The sequence below is a fragment of the Pseudophryne corroboree genome, chromosome 7 (genome assembly GCF_028390025.1).
Source record: "Pseudophryne corroboree isolate aPseCor3 chromosome 7, aPseCor3.hap2, whole genome shotgun sequence".
NCBI lineage: Eukaryota > Metazoa > Chordata > Amphibia > Anura > Myobatrachidae > Pseudophryne > Pseudophryne corroboree.
Window position 1 is genome coordinate 188,542,929 of NC_086450.1, and position 27,820 is coordinate 188,570,748.

The following is a 27,820-nucleotide window of genomic DNA, read 5'->3' on the forward strand; positions in this document are numbered from 1 at the left end:
TCAAAAAGAAGTCAGTATAATTCCTAATCTGGACGATCTCCTGATAAAGGCGAGATCCAGGGAGCAGTTGCTACAGAACATCACGCTCTCCCTGTCCATACTCCAACAACACGGTTGGATCATAAATTTTCCAAAGTCACAGTTGGAACCGACGACAAGATTGTCTTTTCTCGGTATGATTCTGAACACAGAAGTTCAGAGAGTATTTCTTCCGGTGGAAAAGGCTCTGGGAATCCAGAAAATGGTAAAACAGATATTGAAACCATCAAGTGTGTCGATCCATCAGTGCATTCGGTTGTTTGGGAAGATGGTGAGGGCCTACGAGGCCATACAGTTTGGCAGGTTCCATGCCACAGTATTCCAGTGGGACCTGTTGGACAAGTGGTCGGGATCCCACCTACACATGCACCGGAAGATAATCCTGTCATCAAAAGCCAGGATTTCACTCCTGTGGTGGCTACACAGCTCGCACCTACTAGAGGGACGCAGGTTCGGGATTCAGGACTGGGTCGTGGTAACCACGGATGCAAGTCTCCGAGGCTGGGGAGCTGTCACTCAAGGGGAAAGCTTCCAAAGAAAATGGTCAAGTCAGGAAACCTGCCTTCACGTGCTGGAATTGAGAGCAATTTACAACGGCCATCAATAAGCGGTACATCTTCTTCAAGATCATCCCGTGCAGATCCGGTCGGACAATGTAACAGCAGTCGCGTACATAAACAGGCAGGGCGGAATGAAAAGCAGAGCAGTGATCGCAGAGGTTACAAAGTTCTTCCTCTGGGCAAAAAGACATGTAACGGCTCTGTTGGCAATTTTCATTCCGGGAGTAGACAACTGGGAAGCAGACTTCCTCAGCAGACACGATCTCCATCCAGGAGAGTGGGGCCTCCACCAAGAAGTCTTCGCAGAGGTGACAAGTCTTTGGGGAGTTCCTCAAGTAGACATGATGGCATCTCGTCGCAACAAGAAGCTTCAGAAATATTGTTCCAGGTCGAGAGACCCTCAAGCAATAGCAGTGGATGCTCTAGTGACCCAGTGGGTATTCCAGTCAATGTATGTCTTCCCTCCACTTCCGCTGATCCCAAAAGTTCTCAGGATCATAAGAAGAAAAAGGGTTCGAGCAATCTTCATTGCCCCAGACTGGCCAAGGAGGGCTTGGTACCCAGATCTTCAGGAGTTGCTCATAAAAGATCCTCTTCCTCTTTGCGAGGACCTGCTGCAGCAGGGGTCATGCGTGTATCAAGACTTACCGCGGCTACGTTTGACGGCATTGCTGTTGAGCACCGGATCCTAGCCCGAAAGGGTATTCCAAAGGAAGTCAATCCCACACTTATTCAGGCCAGGAAAGGAGTAACGTCGAAACATTACCACCGTATTTGGAGAAAATATGTGTCTTGGTGTGAATTCAAGAAGGCTCCTACGGAAGAGTTTCAGTTGGGACGTTTTCTCCATTTTCTGCAGGCTGGTGTGGAGGCGGGCCTTCGATTGGGGTCAGTCAAGGTCCAGCTTTCGGCCTTGTCAATTTTCTTCCAAAAACAATTGGCCACTCTTCCAGAGGTTCAGACCTTCGTGAAAGGGGTTCTGCACATCCAGCCTCCATTTGTGCCTCCAGTGGCACCATCGGACCTTAATGTGGTGTTGCAGTTCCTGCAATCGGATTGGTTTGAGCCTCTACAAGAGATAGAGTTGAAGTTTCTCACTTGGAAAGTGGTGATGCTTTTGGCATTGGCATCCGCAAGGCGGGTGTCTGAATTGGGGGCCTTGTCTCACAAGAGCCCTTACCTGGTCTTTCATGAGGATAGGGCAGAGTTGAGAACTCGCCAACATTTTCTTCCAAAGGTGGTTTCATCTTTCCACATAAACCAACCTATTGTAGTGCCAGTAGTTACTGACACGTTCACGGAGTCAAAGTCTCTAGATGTGGTTAGAGCTTTGAAGATTTATGTCACTAGAACAGCTAGGATACGGAAAACAGAGGCTCTGTTTGTCCTGTATGCTCCCAACAAGATTGGGTGTCCTGCTTCCAAGCAGACTATTGCGCGCTGGATCAGAGGTACATTTCAGCATGCACATTCTACGGCTGGATTGCCGTTACCTACGTCGTGAAGGCCCATTCTACTATGAAGGTGGGCTCCTCCTGGGCGGCTGCCCAGGGGGTCTCGGCATTACAACTTTGCAGAGCAGCTACTTGGTCAGGGTCAAACACATTTGCTAAGTTCTACAAGTTTGACACCTTGACCGATGAAGATCTCAAGTTCGGTCAATCTGTGCTGCAGGGTCATCCGCACTCTCCCGCCCGTACTGGAGCTTTGGTATAAACCCCATGGTCATGAGGTGGACCCCAGCATCCTCTAGGACGTATGAGAAAACAGGATTTTAATACCTACCGGTAAATCCTTTTCTCCTAGTCCGTAGAGGATGCTGGGCGCCGGTCCCAGTGCGTACTTTACCTGCAGTTTTGTTTATTAGAGTTACACATGTTGTGTTTTATTAGTTTCAGCATGTTTGCTGTAATTGGTTCATGCCTGTTGGCGTGTGTTATGTTGAATGCCATGTTGTGGTGCATGGTTGAGGTGTGAGCTGGTATGTATCTCACCATTAGTATTAAAGTAAATCCTTTCCTCGAAATGTCCGTCTCCCTGGGCACAGTTCCTATAACTGAGGTCTGGAGGAGGGGCATAGAGGGAGGAGCCAGTTCACACCCATTGAAAAGTCTTAAGGGTGCCCATGGCTCCTGCGGAACCGTCTATACCCCGTGGTCATGAAGTGGACCCCAGCATCCTCTACGGACTAGGAGAAAAGGATTTACCGGTAGGTATTAAAATCCTGTTTTGTTTTTTTTTTTTCAAATTTCCTGGTAATCTGATATTTTAGTCTGACAGAGTTTGTTATACTCATGTTGTTTTTTTGCTTTTTGGGGGGGGGCGCAAACTATTGCCTTGCCCCTGATGACGAAAATCCTAGTTTCGTCCCTGGCCAAAGAGGATACCCAATTTGGGCAGGCGGTGCTGCAGCAGTCGCCGCACGTTCCCGCCCCTTCTGGAAGCTTTGGGACATCCCCATCGTCAGGACCGGTGCAAGGTCTCTATGCACCCTAGGCAAAGCTTCAACCCGGTGCCCCCTAACCTGCAACCCCCCTGCAGGAGGTGCATCAGGGCTATGAGGAGCAACCGTGGGGGTGCCCCTCGGGAGCCATAGTTACATCCGCATCCTATGTGCCTTCACATGACTTGATGTTACTCATGTCGGCACAGAGGAAGCACTGAGACACGGTGTGGTACAGCCAGATAGTGGTAGCTGCACTTGATTAGACCCGCAGCAGCCAGCACAGTCTAAAAGGAGGAGGCCACATACAGAGACATCCTTCAGTTTTTTGCTAGATGAATTCAGTGGCGCCCTCCAAGAGCTGGCGCCCCTAGGCAGCCGCCTAAAGCTGCCTAATGGTAGAGCCGGCCCTGCCCATCGTCCTAGTTTCCCCCAATTTCCCTTATGAATGCTAGAGAAAATAGGATTTTAATACCTACCGGTAAATCCTTTTATCCTAGTCTGTAAGGGATATTGGGTGCCCGCCTCAGACTTTCTGCAGGTTCTTGTTCTATAGTTACCTGTTCAGCTGTTGCTGTTGTTATTACCAGCCGTTGCTGGTTGTTTTATGTTTGTGGTGTGCTGGTATGTAAATCTCACGACCTTTTGTTATCATGTTCCTTCTCTCATATATGACCTTTCTCCTTCGGGCATGTTTTTACCAATAACTGCCTGTGGGAGGGGACATAGAGGGGAGGAGCCAGCACACCCAGTTGAGGAAATTTAAAGTGCACTGGCTCCTTTGGACCCCGTCTATACCCCATCATACTAGTTTCCCCCGGTATCCCTAATGGACTACGAGAAAAGTATTTACCGGTAGGTATTAAAATCCTATTATTTGCATTTATGTTTATGAATTGAAAACCGCTTCATATGTTATTTAATAAAATGCTGGTGGTCTGATCTTGTTTTTCCTACATGACCTCTCATTTCTAATTTATTTAATAAGGATTTGTAAGCTGAAACCTTGGCTTATTACTTGTACAGTGCATCCGGAAAGTATTCACAGCACTTAACTTTTTCCACATTTTGTTATGGTATAGCCTTATTCCAAAATGGAAGAAATTACCTTTTCCCTCAAAATTCTACACACAATACCCCATAATGACAACGTGAAAAAAGTTTTTTGCAAATTTATTATAAATAAAAAAACTATGAAATCACATGTACATTAATATTCATAGCCTTTGCTCAATACTTTGTTGATGCACCTTTGGCAGCAATTACAGCCTCATGTCTTTTTGAATATGATGCCACAAGCTTGGCACACATATCTATATATAGGCAGTTTTGCCCATTCCTCTTTGCAGCACCTCTCAAGCTCCATCAGGTTGGAAGGGAAGCGTCGGTGCAAAGCCATTTTCAGATCTCTCCAGAGATGTTCAATCGGATTCAAGTCTGGGCTCTGGCTGGGCCACTCAAGGACATTCACAGAGTTGTCCTGAAGCCACTCCTTTGATATCTTGGCTGTGTGATTAGGGTAATTGTCCTGCTGAAAGATGAATCATCATCCCAGTCTGATGTCAAGAGCGCTCTGGAGCAGGTTTTCATCCAGGATGTCTCTGTATATTGCTGCATTCATCTTTCCCTCTATCCTGACTAGTCTTCCAGTTCCTACCGCTGAAAAACATCCCCCCAGCATGATGCTGCCACCACCATGCTTCACTGTAGGGATGGTATTGGCCTGGTGGTGAGCGGTGCCTGCTTTCCTCCAAACATGACGTCTGGCATTCACCCCAAAGAGTTCAATCATTGTCTTATCAGACCAGAGATTTTTATTTCTCATGGTCTGGGAGTCCTTCAGGTACATTTTGGCAAACTGCTGTGTGCTTTTTACTAAGGAGTGGCTTCCGTCTGGCCACTCTACCATACAGGCCTAATTGGTGGATTGCTGCAGAGATGGTTGTCCTTCTGGAAGGTTCTCCTCTCTCCACAGAGGAATGCTGTAGCTCTGACAGAGTGATCATCGGGTTCTTGGCCACCTCCCTGACTAGGGCCCTTCTCCCCTGATTGCTCACTTTAGACGGCCGGCCAGGTCTAGCAAGTGTCCTGGTGGTTCCGAACTTCTTCTATTTACGAATGATAGAGGCCACTGTGCTCACTGGGACCTTCAAAGCAGCATCTATTTTTCTGTACCCTTCCCCAGATTTGTGCCTCGAGACAATTCTGTCTCAGAGGTCTACAGACAATTCCTTTGACTTCATGCTTGGTTTGTTCTCAGGCATGCACTGTCAAGTGTGGGTCCTTATATAGACAGGTATGTGCCTTTACAAATCATGGTCAATCAACTGAAATTACCACAGGTAGACTCCATTTAAGCTGTAGGAACATCTCAAGCATGATCAGTGGAAACAGGATCCACCTGAGCGCAATTTTTAGCTTCATGGCAAAGGCTGTGAATACTTATGTACATGTGATTTCTTTGTTTTTTTATTTTTAATAAATTTGCAGAAATCACAAAAGAATTTTTTTCACTTTGTCATTATGGGGTTTTGTGTGTAGAATTTTGAGGGGAAAAATTAATTTATTCCATTTTGGAATAAGGCTGTAACATAACTAAATGTGGAAAAAGTAAAGCGCTGTGAATACTTTCTGGATGCACTGTATATACAGTACTATGTAGTGTTTGTCTGTGCTACTTTGTGATCTTTCATCTAAAATCAGGTTGCAAATAGTAGATGATTTGCTATACTAGATACCTCAATCAAATAGAAATAGAAATTGTAAACAGTAGCAGGATAATGATTAGTATATTTGTTTTACTTTAAATTATATTGCCATTCATTTAATGGGGTTGTAAATTTTGGAGAGGTCTTTGACATCACTTTTCCATACCTCCCAACATTACACTCTCCAGGAGGGATAAAATGCTCTGCTTCTGGACTTTTCGCCTAATTCATGATTGCCGGCACCTGTTTTGAACAGGGTAAAGGATAAGAAAGATATTTCAGCACAGATGATGGCAATCCTACATTAAGAGGGAAGTCCAGGAGCAGAGCATCAGCATTCTGTCCCTCCTGGAGAGGGTCATGTTGGGAGGTATGCTTTTCTGTGTTGTTTGGGGACCCTATATAAATATAACTCGAAAGCTGGGAATACACTGTACAATTATCTGGTAGATTATCTGCCAGATCTGACTGGTTGGAATGAAAATCTGGTAATGGATGAGAGGAAATGACAATCAACCATTTGCTCAAAAACACTTTAAAATGGACAAAACCTGTCATTCACATACCTCCCAACATGACCCTCTCCAGGAGGGACACAATGCTCTGCTTCTGGACTTCCCCCTTAATTTATGATTGCCATTACCTGTGGTGAAACACCTTTCTTATCCATTAACCTGTTCAAAACAGGTGTCTGCAATCATGAATTAAGAGAAAAGTCCAGAAGCAGAGTATTCTGTCCCTTCTGGAGAGGGTCATGTTGGGAGGTATGCATTCAGACAAATTGCATACCTCTCAACATGACCCTTTCTAGGAGGGACAGAATGCTCTGCTCCTGAACTTCCCTCTTAATTTTTTTTTTTTGTCAAATATTTTTATTGGGTATTTCAACATCTTACAATAGAATAGAATCGGAAGGATCATGAAAAAACACAGTCAACATACAGTATATAAAGGCTTAGACTTGACCGGGTTAGAAACAAAAGGCGGGATTTAAATGTTTTATTGCCCCAGATCTCCCGTCTAAAGTGACAGGAGATCGCGGGACGATATTCTATTGACCCCCGTTATCACGCTGATCCCGCCCATAAGAGACGGGTTTAGCTGAGTAAAACGGTTAAACCCGACTAAAGTCCTGGGCGCGATCGCGGAAAGTCCTGTTTGGGCGTCCAAACGGGACAATTTTCGCGCATTTCACCTCGCACCCATCGGCAGCAACATTTGAATACTGCCGGCAGGTTTGATGGGGGCGGGAGGGACAGAAGATTTGAATCCCGCCCAAAGAATTATGTCCCACAGTGGTGAGCACTCGTATACATTAACCTATTCAACACAGATGTCTGCAATCATAAAGTAAGAGAAAAATCCAGAAGCAGAGCATTGTGTGTAGATGGTCATGTTGGGAGGTATGAAACTGGTTAAGGGGCTAATTCAGTAAGGATAGCAAATTCTGCTAAACAGCAGAATTTGCTATCCTTTTGCTCGCATGCTGGGGGCCGCCCAGCATACTGACCGGTACCTCCCCCTCTTCGACAAGCAGAAATTGCGATCGCTTCGCAATTTCTGCTGTCAGCAGAAACTAAAGATGACTCCTGCCGAAGCAGCTTAACTGCGGCCGCAGGAGTTCCGGCGCCATTTTACCTGTTGCGGCGGCTGCCTGTGACGTTACGCAGCCGCCGTGACCACGCCTCTTTTCATTCCTGGGCGGCAGCTTTACTTGCTAACAGCAGATCTGTAGCCTAGAAAATCGCAGTTGCATTTGCGTAGAAACATGAATTAGGCCCAATAACTGTCTCAGGCAGAGTTTTGGGTCTAAATCAAAGTGGAAGGGACCTGTGTGCAGCATCCGTCTGGGCCCCCGCCTCTCTACCTGCCTACCGACAGTACTGACTGGCACTAGTAGACTCTAGCGGTATGCTGGAATCTACTGCACATGCGCAGGTCTCTGCGAAAATGACCACCGTGCGATTTTCCCAGTGATTTTGTAGAGTGGCTGCTGCTGGCATGGGACTCCGGAGTGGTAAGTATTGAAGAATATGGGTGTGCGGTGTGGGTTCTCCTGTACCCAGCAGCTGGTGTGACCGCACACTTTGCACCCATTATAGATACTTCTCTGCTCAGGCAGTCCTGTCCTTAGTAACGGAATCACATAGACAGATCACTACCTCCCACAAGATCAGCACAATCATCTCCTGAAATTCTGTGCTACCGCCAGAGATCTCCTAATTTGATTGGCTTCAAGTTGGGTTTTTTTCTCCATTCACTTCAAAGCTGTCTACAAACGAGCTGCAGATTTATACAAAAAGGGTTCTGACCCCCATCAAATGTACTTTAAAAAGAGCATCAGAAACTCTATGTCACTGATATCAGCAGTAGCTGTTTGCAGAATTCTTACAGGCATGAAGCAGACTTTTATATATTCTATCTCTGCAGCTCTGGATCCAGCAAATATAATTGGCGAGGAACGGTTTCTGTGCACCCTGACAGCGCAGGGAGTCTATCCTACCTTCTCTGTGGTGGACGCATGTCCAGCGGGTAGTGCCAGCACCCTAAGCAAGACCCAGCTCTGGAGGCTCTTTTCACTGAAAGAACTCAATTCCTGTCTTCAAAGTGACCCCACACCAGGAGAACTTATATATAGGGTTCCTACCCGACACAGGTATGGAGCAAAGGGTGGCAAATAACTGAATACTGGGGGTCATTCCGAGTTGTTCGCTCGTTATTTTTTTCTCGCAACGGAGCGATTAGTCGCTAATGCACATGCGCAATGTCCGCAGTGCGACTGCGCCAAGTAAATTTGCTATGCAGTTAGGTATTTTACTCACGGCATTACGAGGTTTTTTTTTTCGTTCTGGTGATCGTAATATGATTGACAGGAAGTGGGTGTTTCTGGGCGGAAATTGGCCGTTTTATGGGTGTGTGAAAAAACGCTACCGTTTCTGGGAAAAACGCGGTAGTGGCTGGAGAAACGGAGGAGTGTCTGGGCGAACGCTGGGTGTGTTTGTGACGTCAAACCAGGAACGACGAGCACTGAACTGATCGCACTGGCAGAGTAAGTCTCGAGCTACTCAGAAACTGCACAGAGAAGTCTTTTCGCAATATTGCGAATCTTTCGTTCGCAATTTTACTATGCTAAGATTCACTCCCAGTAGGCGGCGGCTTAGCGTGTGCAAAGCTGCTAAAAGCAGCTTGCGAGCGAACAACTCTGAATGACCCCCACTGTTCCCCCACAATGACCAATTACATGATATAACTCATCACTGTGACTTTCTTGTTTTGAGATTTGTAATGGTCCATATACTTTCCCACACAGCACCCACAGACGTCCTACTGTAAACACTCCCATCCTTTTGGACTTCAACTTTGGGGCTGCTCCTGTGGGTTTGGAGCCATTTGTTGTCCTGCTTTTGCTGGAGAATAATGGATTATTACCTGTGAAGTGGTGAGTTTATAATAGGTGTGCATGTTATGTTAAGGCCTTAAAAAATGAGGGGAATATTTATTTCTCTTAGGCCTAGAGGATACTGGGTGTCCACATTAGTACCATGGGGTATAGACGGGTCCACCAGGAGCCATTGGCACTTTATGAGTTTGAGAGTGTGGGCTGGCTCCTCCCTCTATGCCCCTCCTACCAGACTTAGTTTAGAAAATGTGCCCGGAGGAGCCGGTCACAGCTAGGGGAGCTCTCCAGAGTTTCTCTAGTAAAGTTTATTTTAGTGTTTATTATTTTACAGGGAGGCTGCTGGCAACAGCCTCTCTGCTTCGTGGGACTAAGGGGGGGAGTAGTGTCCGTCCTGCGGGGTCTGAGCCACTATCTCCGCTGACAGGACACTGAGCTTCTGAGGGGATAGATCGTTCCCCGCCAGAGGGGATCGCTCACCCCAGCAGCATGCCGCCACCCCCTTACAGAGCTGAAGATCAGTGGCGAGTGAGTCACCGACCCCCCTAGGGCCGGTATGAAGATGGCGGCATCAGGGTAGGAGCGCAGTTAATACTGGAGGCTCAGTGGTACATAGTGCGGCGCTGTGAGGGGCGCCCTGAGTCAGCGCCTACACCCTACACTGGTCACACAGCCTGTCGGGGTCCCGGGATCTCAGCCAGCATAAATCCTCAGGCCAGTATAATCCTATGAAGAGCGGGAAGACCGTGCCATTTTGGGGGCGGAGCTTCTCCTCAGAGCGGACCCAGCAGCGTTCAGCGCCATTTTCCTGCCTGCGCAACGCTTTCAGTGAAGAGCAAGTTCCTCCACAGCAACTCCTGCTATCTCTCACGGTACCATACCAGGGCTTTGTAGAAGGGGGGGAGGCTGCAAAACGACTGTGTAACCTATTAAGGTGCACAGTCAGCGCTGATAGGGAGTCTCCCTTTATAATAAAAGCGCTGTGTGTGGGTTGGCTCCAATCTCTGTGTCTCTCTTGCCATTCTTGGGGGTGAAACTCTGTCTGTACTCCCCTGTGTGTGTGTGTGTGGAGTGTCTGTGGTCTCCATTAAGCAATGTCTAGGGACTCTGTGTCATATGGTGCAGAGGATATGTCCTCTCAGGATGATCCCATTCCATGTAATCAGGATTGCACTGGTCTAGCACAGAGACCAGCAAGGGAGCCGGAGTGGTTATCCTCTATCAAATCTATGATTTCTCAGATTTCTAATAGGGTTGCACAAAATGAATCTGCAACTCAGGCTTTACAGAACTCCTATGGCAGTCTGGCCCAGTTCTGGTACATAATGGCTCTCCGCTGTATATTCACATAAACGTGCTCTTTTACAGATCATGCAGGATGATACCGATACCGATTCTGATACTGCAGACGGTGACGGGGATGTGTTGCGGGGGGCAGCATCTCTTGCAAAAGGGGTGCAGTTTTTGATAGAGGCTATTAGGGACGTGTTGAATATTGCTGATACAACACCCGAGCAGGTTGAGGAGGCTTACTTCACTGAAAACAAGAAAGCCTCGCTAACCTTCCCTGCATCAAAGGAATTAAATGCTATATTTGAAAAGGCTTGGGAAATCCCGGATAAAAAATTCCAGATACCAAAAAGGGTTCTAGTAGCTTCTCCTTTCCCGGTAGAGGATAGGAAAAAATGGGGAAACCCGCCTATTGTTGACGCGTCAGTATCCAGACTCTCAAATAAGGTGGTTTTACCTGTTCCAGGATCTACCGCCTTGAAAGAGCCGGCTGATCATAAAATTGATAATACGCTTAAATCCATGTACATGGCTTCTGGGGCAATACTACGTCCCACTATTGCCAGTGCTTGGATTGCCAAAGCTATAGTAAAGTGGTCAGGCATGTTACTTGAGGACTTGGATACTATGGAGAAATGTGACGTTGATTTGTTTTTACATAACATTCAGGATTCGGCAGGATTTCTGGTAGAATCCATGAAAGACCTGGGTTCCATGGCTGCGGGAATTTCCTCCATGTCAGTATCAGCTCGTCGAGGACTGTGGTGGCGCCAGTAGTCTGTCGACGCGGAATCCAGAAGAAGTGTGGAGACCCTACCCTACACAGGTCAGGCTCTCTTTGGGGAAGCGTTAGATGCTACACGGCTACAGCTGGTAAGTCACCCTTTCTTCCCTCAGCTACATCTGCTCCGAAGAAAGCCTTTTCTTCAGTTACATTGCAGCCCTTTCAGTCTACCAAGCCCAGAAAGGCCAAGCCGTCCAACACCTTCTTTTGGGGAGGTCGGCCCAAGTTCAAGAAACCTGCGGCTTCAGGTTCCCAGGAACAGAAACCTGCCTCAGGTACACCAAAGTCCTCCACATGACGGTGGACTGCACGCCCCGGAGGTGGGGCCGGTGGGAGAGAGACTCAGACATTTCAGTCATGTCTGGATGTCCTCCGGCCTGGACCCCTGGGTGCAAGATATTGTGTCCCAGGGGTACAGACTGGAATTTCAAAATCTCCCTCCTCACCGATTTTTCAGATCAGGCTTGCCAGCTCTGCTGGCAGACAGGATTGTCCTGCAAGAAGCTGTCCAGAAGTTGGTGGAGGCACAGGTCATTGTGCCAGTACCACCTCATATGCAAAACAAAGGTTACTATTCGAACCTTTTCGTGGTACCGAAACCAGATGGTTCGGTAAGGCCCATTCTGAACTTAAAATCACTAAACCCCTTTCTGAGATAGTTCAAGTTCAAAATGGAGTCTCTAAGGGCAGTGATATCAGGTCTGGAAGAGGGGGAATTCCTAGTATCCCTGGATATCAAGGATGCGTACCTCCACATTCCGATTTGGCTGCCGCATCAAGCTTATCTTCGATTCGTACTGTTGGACTGTCACTTTCAGTTCCAGGCCCTCCCATTCGGCTTCTCCACAGCACCGAGGGTATTCACCAAGGTGATGGCGGAAATTATGATTCTCTTCCACATAATTCCGTATCTGGTCGATCGGCTGATAAAGGCATCGTCCAAGGATAAGCTGTTACGGTCCATAGCACTCACGACCCAGCTTCTCAGGGAACATGGTTGGATCCTGAATCTTCCAAAATCACTTTTGGAACCAATCAGGAGGTTGTCCTTTATGGGAATGATCCTCAACACGGAGGTGCAGAGGGTGTTTCTCCCAGAGGAAAAGGCGTTAGTGATTCAAACGATGGTCCGGGATGTCCTGAAGCCAGCCCGGGTGTCAGTTCATCAGTGCATTCGCCTTCTGGGGAAGATGGTGGCCTCTTACGAGGCTCTACAATACAGGAGGTTTAACGCTCGGTCCTTCCAACTGGATCTCCTGGACAAGTGGTCGGGATCCCATCTACACATGCACCAGAGAATACGTCTGTCGCCAAAGGCCAGGATTTCGCTCCTCTGGTGGCTGCAATTACCTCACCTTCTGGAGGGCTGCAGATTCGGGATTCAGGACTGGATCCTTCTAACCACGGATACAAGTCTCTGTGGCTGGGGCGCAGTCACTCAAGGGGTAACCTTCCAAGGAAGGTGGTCAAGTCTGGAAGCCGGCCTGCCGATAAACATTCTGGAACTAAGAGCCATCTACTACGATATTCTCCAAGCGGCCCTTCTTCTGAGATATCGGGCCATTCAAGTGCAGTCGGACAGAGGGGGTAATTCCAAGTTGATCGCAGCAGGAAATTTTTTAGTAGTTGGACAAAACCATGTGCACTGCAGGGGGGGCAGATATAACATGTGCAGAGAGAGTTAGATTGGGGTGGGGTGTGTTCAAACTGAAATCTAAATTGCAGTGTAAAAATAAAGCAGCCAGTATTACCCTGCACAGAAACAAAATAACCCAACCAAATCTAACTCTCTCTGCAAATGTTATATCTGCCCCCCCCCCACCCCCCTGCAGTGCAGATGGTTTTGCCCAATTGCTAACAAAATTGCTGCTGCGATCAACTCAGAATTACCCCCAATGTGACAACAGTGGCTTACATAAACCGATAGGGCGGAACGAAGAGCAGAGCTGCAATGGCAGAGGTAACGAGAATCATCGTCTGGGCAGAAAAGCACGCGTTGGCGCTGTCAGCAATCTTCATTCCGGGAGTAGACAACTGGGAAGCAGACTTCCTCAACAGACACGATCTCCATCCATGGGAGTGGGGTCTCCATCTGGAGGTGTTCAAGGAGGTAACAGATCTTTGGGGCGTACTCCAGATTGACATGATGGCCTCTCGTCTCAAGAAGAAGCTTCGGCGGTATTGTTCCAGGTCGAGGGACCCGCCCTAGTGACTCCGTGGGTGTTCCAGTCGGTGTACGTGTTTCCTACACTTCCACTCATCCCAAGAGTTCTAAAGCTCATAAGGAGAACAAGGGTTCAAGCGATCCTCATTGCTCCAGACTGGCCAAGAAGGTCTTGGTACGTGTATCTTCTGGATCTACTGCAAGAAGAGCTGACTCCTCTTCCTCTTCGGGAGGACCTGCTACAGCAGGGGCCGTTCGCCTATCAAGACTTACCGCGGCTACGTTTGACGGCATGGAGGTTGAATGTCTGATACTAGCTCATAAGGGCATTCCGAACAAGGTTATTCCTACCCTGATAAAGGCTAGGAAAGGAGTAACGTCTAAACATTGCCATCGAATTTGGAAAAAATATGTATCTTGGTGTGAGTCCAAGAAATTTTCTGCGGTGGAGTTTCAACTGGAACGGTTTCTCCTCTTCCTACAAGCTGGTGTGGATATGGGCCTGAAGTTGGGATCTGTGAAGGTCCAGATTTCGGTCCTATCCATTTTCTTCCAGAAACAAATTGCTGCCCTCCCTGAGGTTCAGACCTTTTTGAAGGGAGTTCTGCACATCCAACCTCCCTTTGTACCGCCTACAGCGCCTTGGGACCTTAACGTGGTGTTGCGGTTCCTCCAATCAGACTGGTTCGAGCCTCTACAGGAGGTTGAGGTCAGATTTCTTACGTGGAAGGCTGTCACGTTGTTGGCTTTAGCTTCTGCTAGACGTATGTCGGAGTTGGGGGCTTTGCCTATACTTGATCTTCCACGAAGATAGAGCTGAGCTCCGGACACATCAGCAGTTTCTTCCGAAGGTTGTGTTGGCATTTCATATCAACCAACCTATTGTGGTGCCAGTGGATACGGACTCCTCAATTTCATCAAAGTCCTTGGATTTTGTAAGGGCTCTGAGAATATATGTGAAGAGGACTGCTCGTCACAGGAAATCGGACTCTCTGTTTGTCCTGTATGATCCCAAGAAAATTGGGTGTCCTGCTTGTAAGCAGACGATCTTTCGCTGGATCAGGTTCACTATCCAGCATGCGTATTCTACGTCAGGCTTGCCGTGTCCTACGTCTGTCAAGGCCCACTCTACCCGTAAGGTGGGGTCTTCCTGGGCGACTGCCCGGGGTGCAGGGCCGGAGCTTCCACTAGGCAGCTTTAGGCAGCTGCCTAGGGGCGTCGGGACCTGAGGGGGCGGCCTGCTACAGCTACCTGAAAAAATTAGCGCAGTCCTACCTCTCAGCCGTCGCAATCCCCCCCAGCACTCTTATCTTACAGTAGCCACAACTGCCAAGCTCCCGTATTGCAGCCTCCAGCTCTACCTCCACTCGGCACAGGCAGTAACTTTGACAGCTCCTGGAGTCTTGGCCAGGGGTGACATGCGGTACTGCTCTTCATTCCAGGCTCTTTCAAAGACTACTCAGTCCCTATTCTGCAACACTGCCTGCTGGTAAGGTGGCTACACAGTGCACTCTCTGCATTTGAAAGGAAGGAGGGAAAAAGCAGCAGTCTGGGGTGGGGGTGGGGGGGGGGGTAGATGAGCAGAAGCATGCACACAGATGGTGGGGATGATAGATCAGCAGACATTTAACAGAGTGGGGAGGGTGTGAGAGCAGCAGGCACCCACAGAGACTGGGAAGATGGGGAGAAGAGAGCAGCTATGCAACAGACTAGGGGGTGGGGGAGAGTGGCAGCATGCCTTTCACCTGAAGGGGAGGGGAAGGGGCAGTAGGTAGAAGTTTTGCCTAGGGTGCTGAAAAACCTTGCACCGGCCCTGCCGGGGTGTCTCGGCAGTGCAACTTTGTTGAGCTGCAACTTGGTCTGAGTCGAACACGTTTGCAAAGTTCTACAAGTTCGATACTTTGGCCTCTGATGATCTGAAGTTCTGTCAATCAGTTCTACAAGAGCCTCCGCGCTCTCCCTCCCGTTCTGGGAGCTTTGGTACATCCCCATGGTACTAATGTGGACCCCAGCATCCTCTAGGACGTAAGAGAAAAATAAGATTTTACTCACCGGTAAATCTATTTCTCGTAGTCCGTAGTGGATGCTGGGGACTCCGTAAGGACCATGGGGAATAGACGGGCTCCGCAGGAGACTGGGCACTCTAAAGAAAGATTTAGTACTATCTGGTGTGCACTGGCTCCTCCCTCTATGCCCCTCCTCCAGACCTCAGTTAAGGAAGCTGTACCCGGAAGAGCAGACATTATAAGGAAAGGATTTTGGAATCCCGGGTAAGACTCATACCAGCCACACCAATCACACCGTATAACTTGTGATACACTTATCCAGACAACAGGGCATCAACAATGGATGCCAACATAACATAACCCATTATTAAGCAATAACTATATACACGTATTGCAGAAAATCCGCACTAGGGACGGGCGCCCAGCATCCACTACGGACTACGAGAAATAGATTTACCGGTGAGTAAAATCTTATTTTCTCTAACGTCCTAGTGGATGCTGGGGACTCCGTAAGGACCATGGGGATTATACCAAAGCTCCCAAACCGGCGGGAGAGTGCGGATGACTCTGCAGCACCGAATGGGCAAACTCAAGGTCCTCCTCAGCCAGGGTATCAAACTTCTAGAATTTTGCAAATGTGTTTGAACCCGACCAAGTAGCAGCTCGGCAAAGCTGTAATGCCGAGACCCCTCGGGCAGCCGCCCGAGAAGAGCCCACCTTCCTTGTGGAATGGGCTTTCACTGATTTTGGATGCGGCAATCCAACCGCAGAATGAGCCTGCTGAATCGTGTTACAGATCCAGCGGGCAACGGTTTGCTTTGAAGCAGGAGCACCCAACTTGTTGGGGGCATACAGGATAAACAGCGAGTCAGTTTTTCTGACTCCAGCCGTTCTGGCTACATAAATCTTCAAAGCCCTGACTACATCTAGTAACCTGGAATCCTCCAAATCACGAGTAGCCGCAGGCACTACAATAGGTTGGTTCAAATGAAAAGATGACACCACCTTTGGCAGAAATTGGGGACGAGTCCGTAATTCTGCCCTGTCCACATGGAAAACCAGATAGGGGCTTTTACACGACAAAGCCGCCAATTCTGACACACTCCTAGCCGAAGCTAAGGCCAATAGCATGACCACTTTCCACGTGAGATACTTCAGCTCCACGGTCTTAAGTGGCTCAAACCAGTGGGATTTCAGGAAACCCAACACCACGTTGAGATCCCAAGGTGCCACTGGTGGCACAAAAGGGGGCTGAATATGCAGCACTCCCTTAACAAACGTCTGAACTTCAGGAAGAGAAGCCAGTTACTTTTGAAAGAAAATGGATAGGGCCGAAATCTGGACCTTTATGGATCCCAACTTCAAGCCCATAATCACTCCAGACTGTAGAAAGTGCAGAAATCTGCCCAGTTGGAATTCCTCTGTAGGGGCCTTTCTGGTCTCACACCAAGCAACATATTTTCGCCATATGCGGTGATAATGTTTTGCTGTCACGTCCTTCCTAGCCTTTATCAGCGTAGGAATAACTTCCTCTGGAATGCCTTTTTCCGCTAGGATCCGGCGTTCAACCGCCATGCCGTCAAACGCAGCCGCGGTAAGTCTTGGAACAGGCAGGGCCCCTGTTGCAACAGGTCCTGTCTGAGAGGCAGAGGCCATGGGTCCTCTGTGAGCGTGTGTTGCAGTTCCGGGTACCAAGTCTTTCTTGGCCAATCCGGAACAATGAGTATTGTTCTCACTCCTCTTCTTCTTACGATTCTCAGCACCTTGGGTATGAGAGGAAGAGGAGGAAACACATAGACCGACTGGAACACCCACGGTGTTACCAGGGCGTCCACAGCTATCTCCTGAGGGTCTCTTGACCTGGCGCAATACCTTTGTAGCCTTTTGTTGAGACGGGACGCCATCATGTCTACCTGTGGCAGTTCCCATCGATTTGTAATCTGAGTGAAGACTTCGTGATGAAGTCCCCACTCTCCCGGGTGAAGGTCGTGCCTGCTGAGGAAGTCTGCTTCCCAGTTGTCCACCCCCGGAATGAACACTGCTGACAGTGCTTGCACGTGATTCTCCGCCCACCGAAGAATTCTGGTGGCTTCCGCCATCGCGACACTGCTTCTTGTGCCGCCCTGGCGGTTTACATGAGCCACCGCGGTGATGTTGTCTGACTGAATCAGCACCGGTTGGTTGCGAAGCAGGAGCTCCGCTTGACTCAGGGTGTTGAATATGGCCCTTAGTTCTAGGATATTTATGTGCAGACAAGCCTCCTGACTTGACCACAACCCTTGGAAGTCTCTTCCCTGAGTGACTGCCCCCCACCCTCGGAGGCTCGCATCCGTGGTCGCCAGGACCCAGTCCTGTATGCCGAACCTGCGGCCCTCGAGAAGGTGAGCACTCTGTAGCCACCACAGAAGAGACACCCTGGCCCTGGGGGACAGGGTGATCAGCCGATGCATCTGAAGATGCGATCCGGACCATTTGTCCAACAGATCCCACTGAAAGATCCTCGCATGGAACCTGCCGAAGGGAATGGCTTCGTACGATGCCACCATCTTTCCCAGGACTCGCGTGCAGCGATGCACCGACACCCGTTTAGGTTTTAAGAGGTCTCTGACTAGAGTCACGAGCTCTTGAGCCTTCTCCTCCGGGAGAAACACCTTCTTCTGGTCTGTGTCCAGAATCATGCCCAGAGAGGGCAGACGCGTCGTAGGAATCAGCTGCGACTTTGGAATATTCAGAATCCAGCCATGCTGTTGCAACACTTCCTGAGAGTGTGCTGCGCTGATCTGCAACTGCTCCCTGGACCTCGCCTTTATGAGGAGATCGTCCAAGTATGGGATAACTGTGACTCCTTGCTTTCTCAGGATCACCATAATTTCTGCCATTACCTTGGTAAATATTCTCGGTGCCGTGGAGAGCCCAAACGGCAACGTCTGGAATTGGTAATGACAGTACTGTACCACAAATCTGAGGTACTCCTAATGAGGCGGATAAATGGGGACATGCTAGTAAGCATCCTTGATGTCCAGAGACACCATAAAATCCCCCTCTTCCAGGCTTGCAGTGACCGCTCTGAGCGATTCCATTTTGAACTTGAATCTTTTCAGATAAATGTTCAGGGACTTTAAATTTAATATAGGTCTGACCGAACCGTCCGGTTTCGGTACCACAAACATTGTGGAATAGTATCGCTTTCCCTGTTGAAGAAGGGGAACCTTCACCACCACCTGCTGGAGAAATAGCTTGTGAATCGCCGCTACCACTACTTCCCTTTCTATGGGGAAGCTGGCGGGGCCGATTTTAGGTAACGTTGAGGGGGCATCACCTCGAATTCCAGCTTGTATCCCTGAGACACAATCTGTATAGCCCAGGGATCCACCCGTGAGCGAACCCACTGGTGGCTGAAATGTCGGAGACGCGCCCCCACCGCTCCTGGCTCCACCCGTGGAGCCCCAGCGTCATGCGGTGGATTTAGTGGAAGCCGGGGAGGACTTCTGTTCCTGGGAACTAGCTGTAAGGTGCAGCTTTTTTCCTCTACCCCTGCCTCTAGCAAGAAAGGAAGCACCTCTGACCTTCTTGCTTCTTTGTGCGCGAAAGGACTGCATTTGGTAATACGGTGCTTTCTTAGGTTGTGAGGGAATATATGGCAAAAAGTTTGACTTCCCAGCAGTAGCTGTGGAAACCAGGTCCGAGAGACCGTCCCCAAACAATTCCTCACCCTTGTAAGGTAACACCTCCATGTGTTTTTTGGAGTCGGCATCACCTGTCCACTGCCGAGTCCACAGGACCCTCCTGGCAGAAATTGACATTGCATTAATTCTAGAGCCCAGTAGGCAAATGTCCCTCTGGGCATCCCTCATATATAGGACAGTGTCTTTTATATGCCCCAGGGTCAGCATAATGGTATCCCTGTCCAAGGTATCCATTTCCTCAGACAGATTATCTGTCCACGCTGCTACAGCACTACACATCCACGCCAACGCAATTGCCGGTCTCAGTAGAGTCCCTGAATGTGTATAAACAGATTTCAGGATACTTTCCTGCTTTCTATCTGCAGGATCCTTTAGGGCGGCCGTATCCTATGACGGCAGGGCCACCTTCTTAGATAAGCGTGTGAGAGCTTTATCTACCCTAGGGGAGGATTCCCAGCGCACCCTGTCCTCTGGCGGGAAAGGGTACGCCATAAGTAACCTTTTGGAAATCAGGACTTTCTTATCAGGGGAATCCCACGCTCTTTCACATAACTCATTTAACTCATGTGAAGGGGGAAAAGTCACCTCTTGCTTTTTCTCCCCATACATATAAACCCTCTTGTCAGGGACAGGGTTTACCTCTGATATGTGTAAAACATCCTTCATCGCTATAATCATGTAGCGGATAGCTTTTGTCATTTTCGGTTGCAATTTTGCATCATCGTCGTCAACACTGGAGTCAGAATCCGTGTCGACATCTGTGTCAACCATTTTGGATAATGGGCGCTTTTGAGACCCTGAGGGCTTCTGCGCTGTAGGATCAGGCATGGGTTGAGACCCTGACTGGCCCAAGGTATCGGCTTTATCCAACCTTTTATGTAAGGAGTTTACATTATCATTTAACAGCTTCCACATATCCATCCAATCAGGTGTCGGCACCGTCGGCGGCGACACGTCATTCAACTGCACTTGCTCTGCCTCCACATATCCCTCTTTGTCAAACATGTCGACACACGCGTACCGACACACCACACACACAGGGGAAGCTCTAAATGAGGACAGGAGCCCCACAAGGCCGTTTGGAGAGACAGAGAGAGAGTATGCCAGCACACACCCCAGCGCTATATGACCCAGGAATCACACAGTAACTTAGTGTTTACTCTGTAGCTGCTGTATTATGATTAATGCGCCTAAATTTATGTGCCCCCCCCCCCCCCTCTCTTTTTTACCCGTCTACCGTGATTCTGCAGGGGAGAGCCTGGGGAGCTTCCTCTCAGCGGAGCTGTGGAAGGAAAATGGCGCTGGTGAGTGCTGAGGAAGAAGGCCCTGCCCCATCAGCGGCGGGCTTCTGTCCCGCGATTGTGTCAAATTAATGGCGGGGGCTCATGCATATAACAGTGTCCGACTGTATATATGCAGCTTTCGCCAGGAGGTATCAATTGCTGCCCGGGGCGCCCCCCCCTGCGCCCTGCACCCTACAGTGACCGGAGTGTGTGGGTTAGTGTGGGCGCAATGGCGCACAGCTGCAGTGCTGTGCGCAACCTCATGTGAAGACAGGAGTCTTCTGCCGCCGATTTCGATGTCTTCTCTGCTTCTGCCGGCTTCTGTCTTCTGGCTCTGCGAGGGGGACGGCGGCGCGGCTCCGGGAACGGACGACAAGGTCAGGTCCTGTGTTCGATCCCTCTGGAGCTAATGGTGTCCAGTAGCCTAAGAAGCGCAACCTAGCCGCAGTTAGTAGGTTTGCTTCTCTCCCCTCAGTCCCACGTAGCAGAGAGTCTGTTGCCAGCAGAAGCTCTCTGAAAATAAAAAACCTAACTAAAATACTTTCTTATTAGCAAGCTCAGGAGAGCTCACTAAAAGCACCCAGCTCTGTCCGGGCACAGATTCTAACTGAGGTCTGGAGGAGGGGCATAGAGGGAGGAGCCAGTGCACACCAGATAGTACTAAATCTTTCTTTAGAGTGCCCAGTCTCCTGCGGAGCCCGTCTATTCCCCATGGTCCTTACGGAGTCCCCAGCATCCACTAGGACGTTAGAGAAATAGGATTTTGGTTACCTACCGGTAAATCCTTTTCTCGTAGTCCGTAGAGGATGCTGGGTGCCCGCCCAGCGCTTCGTTTTCCTGCAATTGTTATCTGGTGCAGTACAACTTTGTTTTTAGTTAAGTACTGCGTTGTTACTTGGTAAGTACTGTTTCAGCGGTTGCTGAGTTCTCAAGCTAAGTTAGCTTGATGTGCTTTGTATGTGTGAGCTGGTATGAATCTCGCCACTATCTGTGTTAAATCCTTCTCTCGAAGATGTCCATCTCCTCGGGCACAGTTTCTAGACTGAGTCTGGTAGGAGGGGCATAGAGGGAGGAGCCAGCCCACACTCTCAAACTCTTAAAGTGCCAATGGCTCCTGGTGGACCCGTCTATACCACATGGTACTAATGTGGACCCCAGCATCCTCTACGGACTACGAGAAAAGGATTTACCGGTAGGTAACCAAAATCCTATTTAAAGGTGTTTTGGTTTTTTTCAGGAAATCCTTAGAAAACTGATTAGGGGTTGTGGCTGCCCTGCTCAAAAGCACTCACAGCCCCCTAATGTTTATTTTCCTATTCAGCACAAATCATTCAAAGGGGTTATTTACTAAAGGTCGCTTTTGCTTTTATGGGTGTTTCTCTGTAGGTTTTGCAATCCACTCGTTTACTAAAGGCCAAATGACCACCTTTAGGATACAACAGAACATCAGCTCAATATTGTTGTTTTCTTAGCTACAAGAATAGAAACCCTGGATTTACTATGGGTCGGGTTTAAATCCTGCTGCAAAACCAAAGGCAGACCTGCTGAAATAATAGACCTGCCTCTTAAGGCAAGTTTATGAGAAGCACTGCACAGATCACCATGATCTGTGCAGGCTTGTTTTTTTTTAATATGGTTAAAAATGTGTAAAATGTAAAAAAAAATGGTCTGGGGCCCCCTGCCCCTCTCCAACATGACATGCTTCTGAGCCGAGGCTGGTACTGAAAAATTGTTGGGAAAAAAGGCACGTGGTCCCCCCTATTTTCCAATATTCAGCACTAGACTTAACCAACCTGGGTAGATGATGCTATAGTAGAGGGACATACAGAGTAAGGTCCCCTTGCTATAAAGGCAAGCAGCCTCAAACTGGTCAGCCCAGTAATGTATGAGATATACTGTATATAGAGAGCATCCTTGTAACTGCCTCACAATACAGTCACCATCTGTGTGACAACCAAGCAGTATAAGGAGTATCCGTAGTGACTGGTAAACAGTTACTGAGATCATGCGCCCCCCACCACTATATCATTCCTGACTGTGGTTGGTGGTGTTTATGAGTCTGTGAGGCATATTTGTCACATTCCACACTTAAATTGCAGTTGTGATGTGATATATAAGCACCAGATTTCAATATTGTAATGCAGTTTATCTCCAGATTTTTTCATGCTTGAAGTATCAGGACAGAGCTTGCGAGAAAGCCCTGTCCCGGTGAATTTGTACGTTCCATGAAAAATGCCATCTCCCACATGCAGTCAGCTGCATCCAGCTTTCAATGTTTCACAGCTTTCCTTTATTGGCTTTGTTATCCACATGCACGTGTACCCATCTTACACTGGGTACACGTAGTAACACATACATACCGAGCCCCACAACGGCACACCGCTTCTTGACGGCATTGCAAATTTTCCCTTGCATATCATAAAGGACAGTACTTCCATAATTGGCTGACATGTATGCAGCCAGGCATTGAAATTATTTAGATCTAAAATGACTTACCGTCAATAGCAAGTAGAAGCATACAGCATATGAAGATGTGAGGAATGTCCTTAAATTGACACATCCAGGATGTTACATGAAAGTCGTTCTATTTTCTAAATGCACCCATCATCCTTCAGCCCTTTGACATTGTCTGCACTTACCTGCTTTGCTAACAGTACGATGGACATCCTTCTCTCAGGTAGTATTGGAAGTATCCTACAGAGTAAGCAGAGCACTCTTACTGTCATAATGTTCATTACTGTGGGGGTATGCCCAGCACTCTCGAAGCTGGCCATGCCCCCCAGTCCCTCTCTCCCGGGAATAGACGTTGCGTGCATGCACACAGTATCTATTCACCGCTGCTCTGTTATGCCCATGTCTCTCTCTCTCTCTGTCCACCCTTCAATCTCCCTTTTGCTGGTTTCACCTCTTCTTTCTTTTTTTATGCAAATTGTGTTTTATTAGTAAAGAAATAACAGTATACAGCTTGAAAAAATTGCACACAGTACAAAAATTATCGTAGCATAAGCTGACATAACAGTCGTAGACTAAGCATACAGAGAACAAAAGCAATGTATAATATCATCAGCCTACTTAACTTGAGACAGCAAACTGTATTATCTTCAAATAATCATATCAAGAAAAACAGAACATACAAGAAACAAAAAGAACAGACAGAGTGTCAGGTCTCTAGGTTTGTCTGTCCCCGGCGGGGGCGCTAGTGCGTCAGTGTTGGTCGGATGGATAAAACGTGGAGGCAATATAATAGTCCTGCGCATAGGCGCTGATGTTTTATTGTTACTGAGCAGATCGGATAACACAGTATAAACAGAAAACCGGTAATGGAATGACAATGGTTGATAACTGGATTTAAATAGCTGAGGTCTCTTGCAAATGAAATGTAAAACAACAAAACTGAAGGCAGATGATATAACTAAAGTCCAATAGTACTTGATAGCACACAGTCTCGGAATAACGAAAGATAAAGTAACTTGAAAGGCAGAACTCCGGTATGTATAGGAAACACTTAGTCTCTATAAAGCACACAAGTCCAGATAGTTTTACTAGGCTCAAGCAGGAAACAGTCTCTAAGCCATCAATAGTAATACTGCTGAAATGTACAAGTGAGATGGTAATACGAACACCTGAGGAGAGTCTCTGCTGCTGGTGATTGTGGCTGGATGGAATTGGAGTCCGGAGTTAACAGGAGAGCTGTGAGAATGAAGACTGGAACAAATGGAAGTAACCACGGGGATCTCTGGAAACAGGAACCAGAAGAACTTAGGCACACGGTGTGTGACTTGTTGTCCGAGGCAATGTGAGAGAGCCACAAGCTGGAAGTTTTACCTCCTGCCCAGCAGTGATTGGACACAAACTGCAGGCGGAGATACAGAGCTGGATTGAACATCAGAATCAGCTGCGTGCAGGTGTCATGGTAACGTCCACACAGGCTGGACATCGGCACGCCGCAAAACCCACACAGGACCAGACTCAGGAGTACTCAGCTATGTGAAATAGAACGCTCGCGGTTACTACACCCATGCAGCCGCAACTGGGGCCAAGACCTCCGGAGGCCCGCACACCAGCGCGCTGGTAAGTGAGACGTAGCAGAGCGCCGATTCCTGACAGTACCCCCTCCTTTATGGGTGAGCACCGAACACCCACGAGGTTTAGCAGGGAAGAGTCTGTGGAAGGCTTGGATCAGACGTGGAGCATGCACATCCGTGGCGTCGACCCAACTCCTCTCTTCAGGACCATATCCAGACCAGTCAATGAGATATTGCAGATGACCATAACGATGTCGAGAGTCTAATATCTTTTCCACCTCGTATTCCACGCCCCGATGAGTTCGTACCTTTGGAGCTGCTGGAAGCGTTCTCTGGAAACGATTGAGAATTAGTGGTCTGAGGAGAGAAATATGGAATGAGTTGGGTATTTTCAAAAAAGCAGGCAGTTTCAACTTATAAACCACCGGATTAATAACACTTTCTACTGGAAAAGGTCCAATAAACCGTGGAGCAAACTTCATTGAGGGGACTCTGAGTCGGAGATTATGGGTAGATAACCAGACCTTATCGCCCGGTTTCAAACTAGGAACTGCTCGCCTTTTCCGATCAGCGAACATTTTATACCGTTGAGAAACTTTTTTAAGAGATGAATGGATCTCTTTCCAAATTTTAGCGAACCGCTGAAGAGCAGAAGCAGCCGCAGGCACATCTATGGCAGGTAATTCTTGAAAATCCGGTACTCTAGGATGCGGACCATAAACTGCGAAAAAAGGAGTTGTGTCAGTTGAAGTATGATAACGGAAATTATGAGCAAACTCCGCCCATGGCAACAATTCTACCCAGTCATCCTGTGAAGAAGAGATATACAGTCTCAAATAGGTCTCAAGTTCTTGATTTACCCTCTCTGTCTGCCCATTTGTTTGAGGATGATAGGCAGTAGAGAACTTCAGTTTTACCTGTAGCGCTGAACACAGAGCCCTCCAAAACTTGGCCACAAATTGTACTCCTCGGTCAAATATGATTTCTGTTGGAAGTCCATGTAACCTGAATATTTCACGAAGGAACAACTGAGCCAACTTTGGAGCAGAGGGTAATCCCATGAGTGGAATAAAGTGTGCCATTTTTAAAAACCTATCGACTACTACCCAGATGGTGTCATACCCTTTGGATGGAGGGAGATCAGAAATAAAATCCATCGACAAATGGGACCAGGGGCGCCTAGGAATGGAATTGGGTATCAATTGGCCTGCGGGAGCCTGACGAGAATTTTTATGCTGAGCACATTTGGGACATGAAGCTATGAACTCTTGAATATCTACCTTCATACGAGGCCACCAATATTTTTGAGACAGAAACTTAAAAGTCTTTAGAACCCCAGGGTGACCAGTAAACTTGGACGTGTGAGCCCAAGACAGAAGGTTTGGACGAAGCTCCGGAGAGACAAACATCTTGCCTGGAGGCGGGACTTGCGACATCCCTGTAGCTGCGAAAACCACCAGATTTAATACTGGTCGAGTAGCCTGTTCTGCGAATTCCTCGTTTGAGCTCATGGAGCGAGACAAAGCATCCGCTTTGACATTTTGTGAGCCCGGTCTAAACATCAACTTAAAATCAAAGCGAGAAAAGAATAGAGCCCACCTTGCTTGCCGAGGATTCAGTCACTGCGCGGCTTTCAAGTAGAGAAGGTTCTTGTGATCCGTGTAGATGGTAATGGGAAATCTCGTACCCTCCAGCAGATACCTCCATTCTTCAAGGGCCAATTTGATTGCTAACAACTCCTGGTCGCTGATGGTATAGTTCATTTTTGCAGACGAGAACCTACGAGAAAAAAAACCCACAGGGGTGAGTCTTACCATCACTGCCAACCTGGGACAGGACTGCGCCCACGCCAACCGTTGAAGCGTCCACTTCCAAGATGAAGGCTTTACTGACATCCGGCTGCTGTAACACAGGAGCTGAAATAAAAGCTTGTTTTATTTTGTGAAAAGCGGACAGTGCGTCGTCAGACCATTGGGAAGGATTTCCCCCTTTCCGGGTAAGGCAGGTAATTGGAGCTATTAGCGTGGAAAAGCCTTTAATAAACTTTCTGTAGTAATTAGCGAAGCCAATGAAGCGGTGAACTGACTTGAGTGTTGTTGGAAGAGACCAGTTTTCTATAGCTTCCAGTTTAGCTGGATCCATTTGAAGGTCTGTTCCGGAAATGATGTATCCTAAGAAAGATATTGAAGAAGCTTCAAATGTGCATTTGGACAACTTGCCATACAGATGATTCCGTCGAAGACGTTGCAGAACCTCCTTCACCTGTTGGCGATGAGAGACCAAATTCACGGGAGAATATCAAGATGTCATCGAGGTAAACTACCACACATTTATACAGGCGATCTCTAAACACTTCATTGACAAAGTTTTGAAACACGGCCGGGGCATTACTTAAACCGAAGGGCATCACTAGATATTCATAGTGGCCGTCACGAGTATTGAAGGCGGTTTTCCACTCATCACCACTTCGAATCCTGATAAGGTTGTAAGCCCCGCGAAGATCCAGCTTCGTGAAGATGGAAGCCCCTCTAACTCTGTCAAACAGCTCAGTGATAAGAGGTAACGGGTAGCTATTTTTGATCGTGATGTCATTTAAACCCCGATAATCGATACAGGGGCGAAGTCCTCCATCTTTCTACTTGACGAAGAAGAATCCAGCACCAGCTGGGGAAGTGGATGGACGGATGAACCTTTCTGTAAATTTTCCTTTATGTATTCACTCATTGCTTGAGTTTCTGGGACTGAAAGAGGGTATGTACGCCCTCTAGGCGGCTTGCTCCCTGGAACCAGATCGATGGGACAATCCCACTCTCGATGGGGAGGCAAGACATCCGCTGCTTTCTCACTGAAGACGTCAGTGAATTCCTGATAGGCCTCCGGGAGGCCAGACTGAGACTTTACACCAGAAGACTTTATCGGAAACACTTGAGCCAGACAAGACTGACGACAGGAGGAACTCCATGATGTTAACTGCAATGTGGACCAGTCAAATTGCGGATTGTGCAGTTGGAGCCAAGGCATACCCAGTACTATCTCATAGCCCGCTTTGGGTATAACCAGGAACTCAATGAGCTCAGAATGCAAGAAGCCTACTCCTAGAACTACCGGCTTGGTTTGCTGAAAGATGGAACCTTCAGAAATACGGCTTCCGTCCACGGCCGTGAGATAAACTGGACGACACAGCTTAGTCACTGGGAGATGAAGTCTATCCACTGCAGCTTGCGTGATAAAATTCCCAGCAGCACCACAATCCACTAAGGCAGACAAAGATTGGAGTCCCTCAGACCTTTCCAAGGTGACAGGTAATATAAGATCCTGCGATGAAGGAGCTTTACTCAAAAGCCCTAACTTGACTCCTCCTCTACAAGTTAGGACCTGGCGTTTCCCGGCCGAGCAGGGCAGGAACCAATCAGATGACCAGCAGCAACACAATAG

At 48.1% G+C, this 27,820-nt stretch overlaps 1 protein-coding gene across 2 annotated transcripts in view; it reads left to right on the forward strand.

The window, feature by feature from the left end:
- CFAP65 (cilia and flagella associated protein 65) overlaps nt 1-27,820 on the forward strand; it is a 377,223-nt gene that overhangs the window by 242,867 nt on the left and 106,536 nt on the right. For both annotated transcript variants that reach the window (XM_063933883.1, XM_063933882.1), the window contains exons 18-19: nt 8,181-8,406; nt 9,061-9,189. In XM_063933883.1, coding sequence (XP_063789953.1) covers nt 8,181-8,406; nt 9,061-9,189 — 355 coding nt within the window. The remainder of the gene's footprint in view (nt 1-8,180; nt 8,407-9,060; nt 9,190-27,820) is intronic.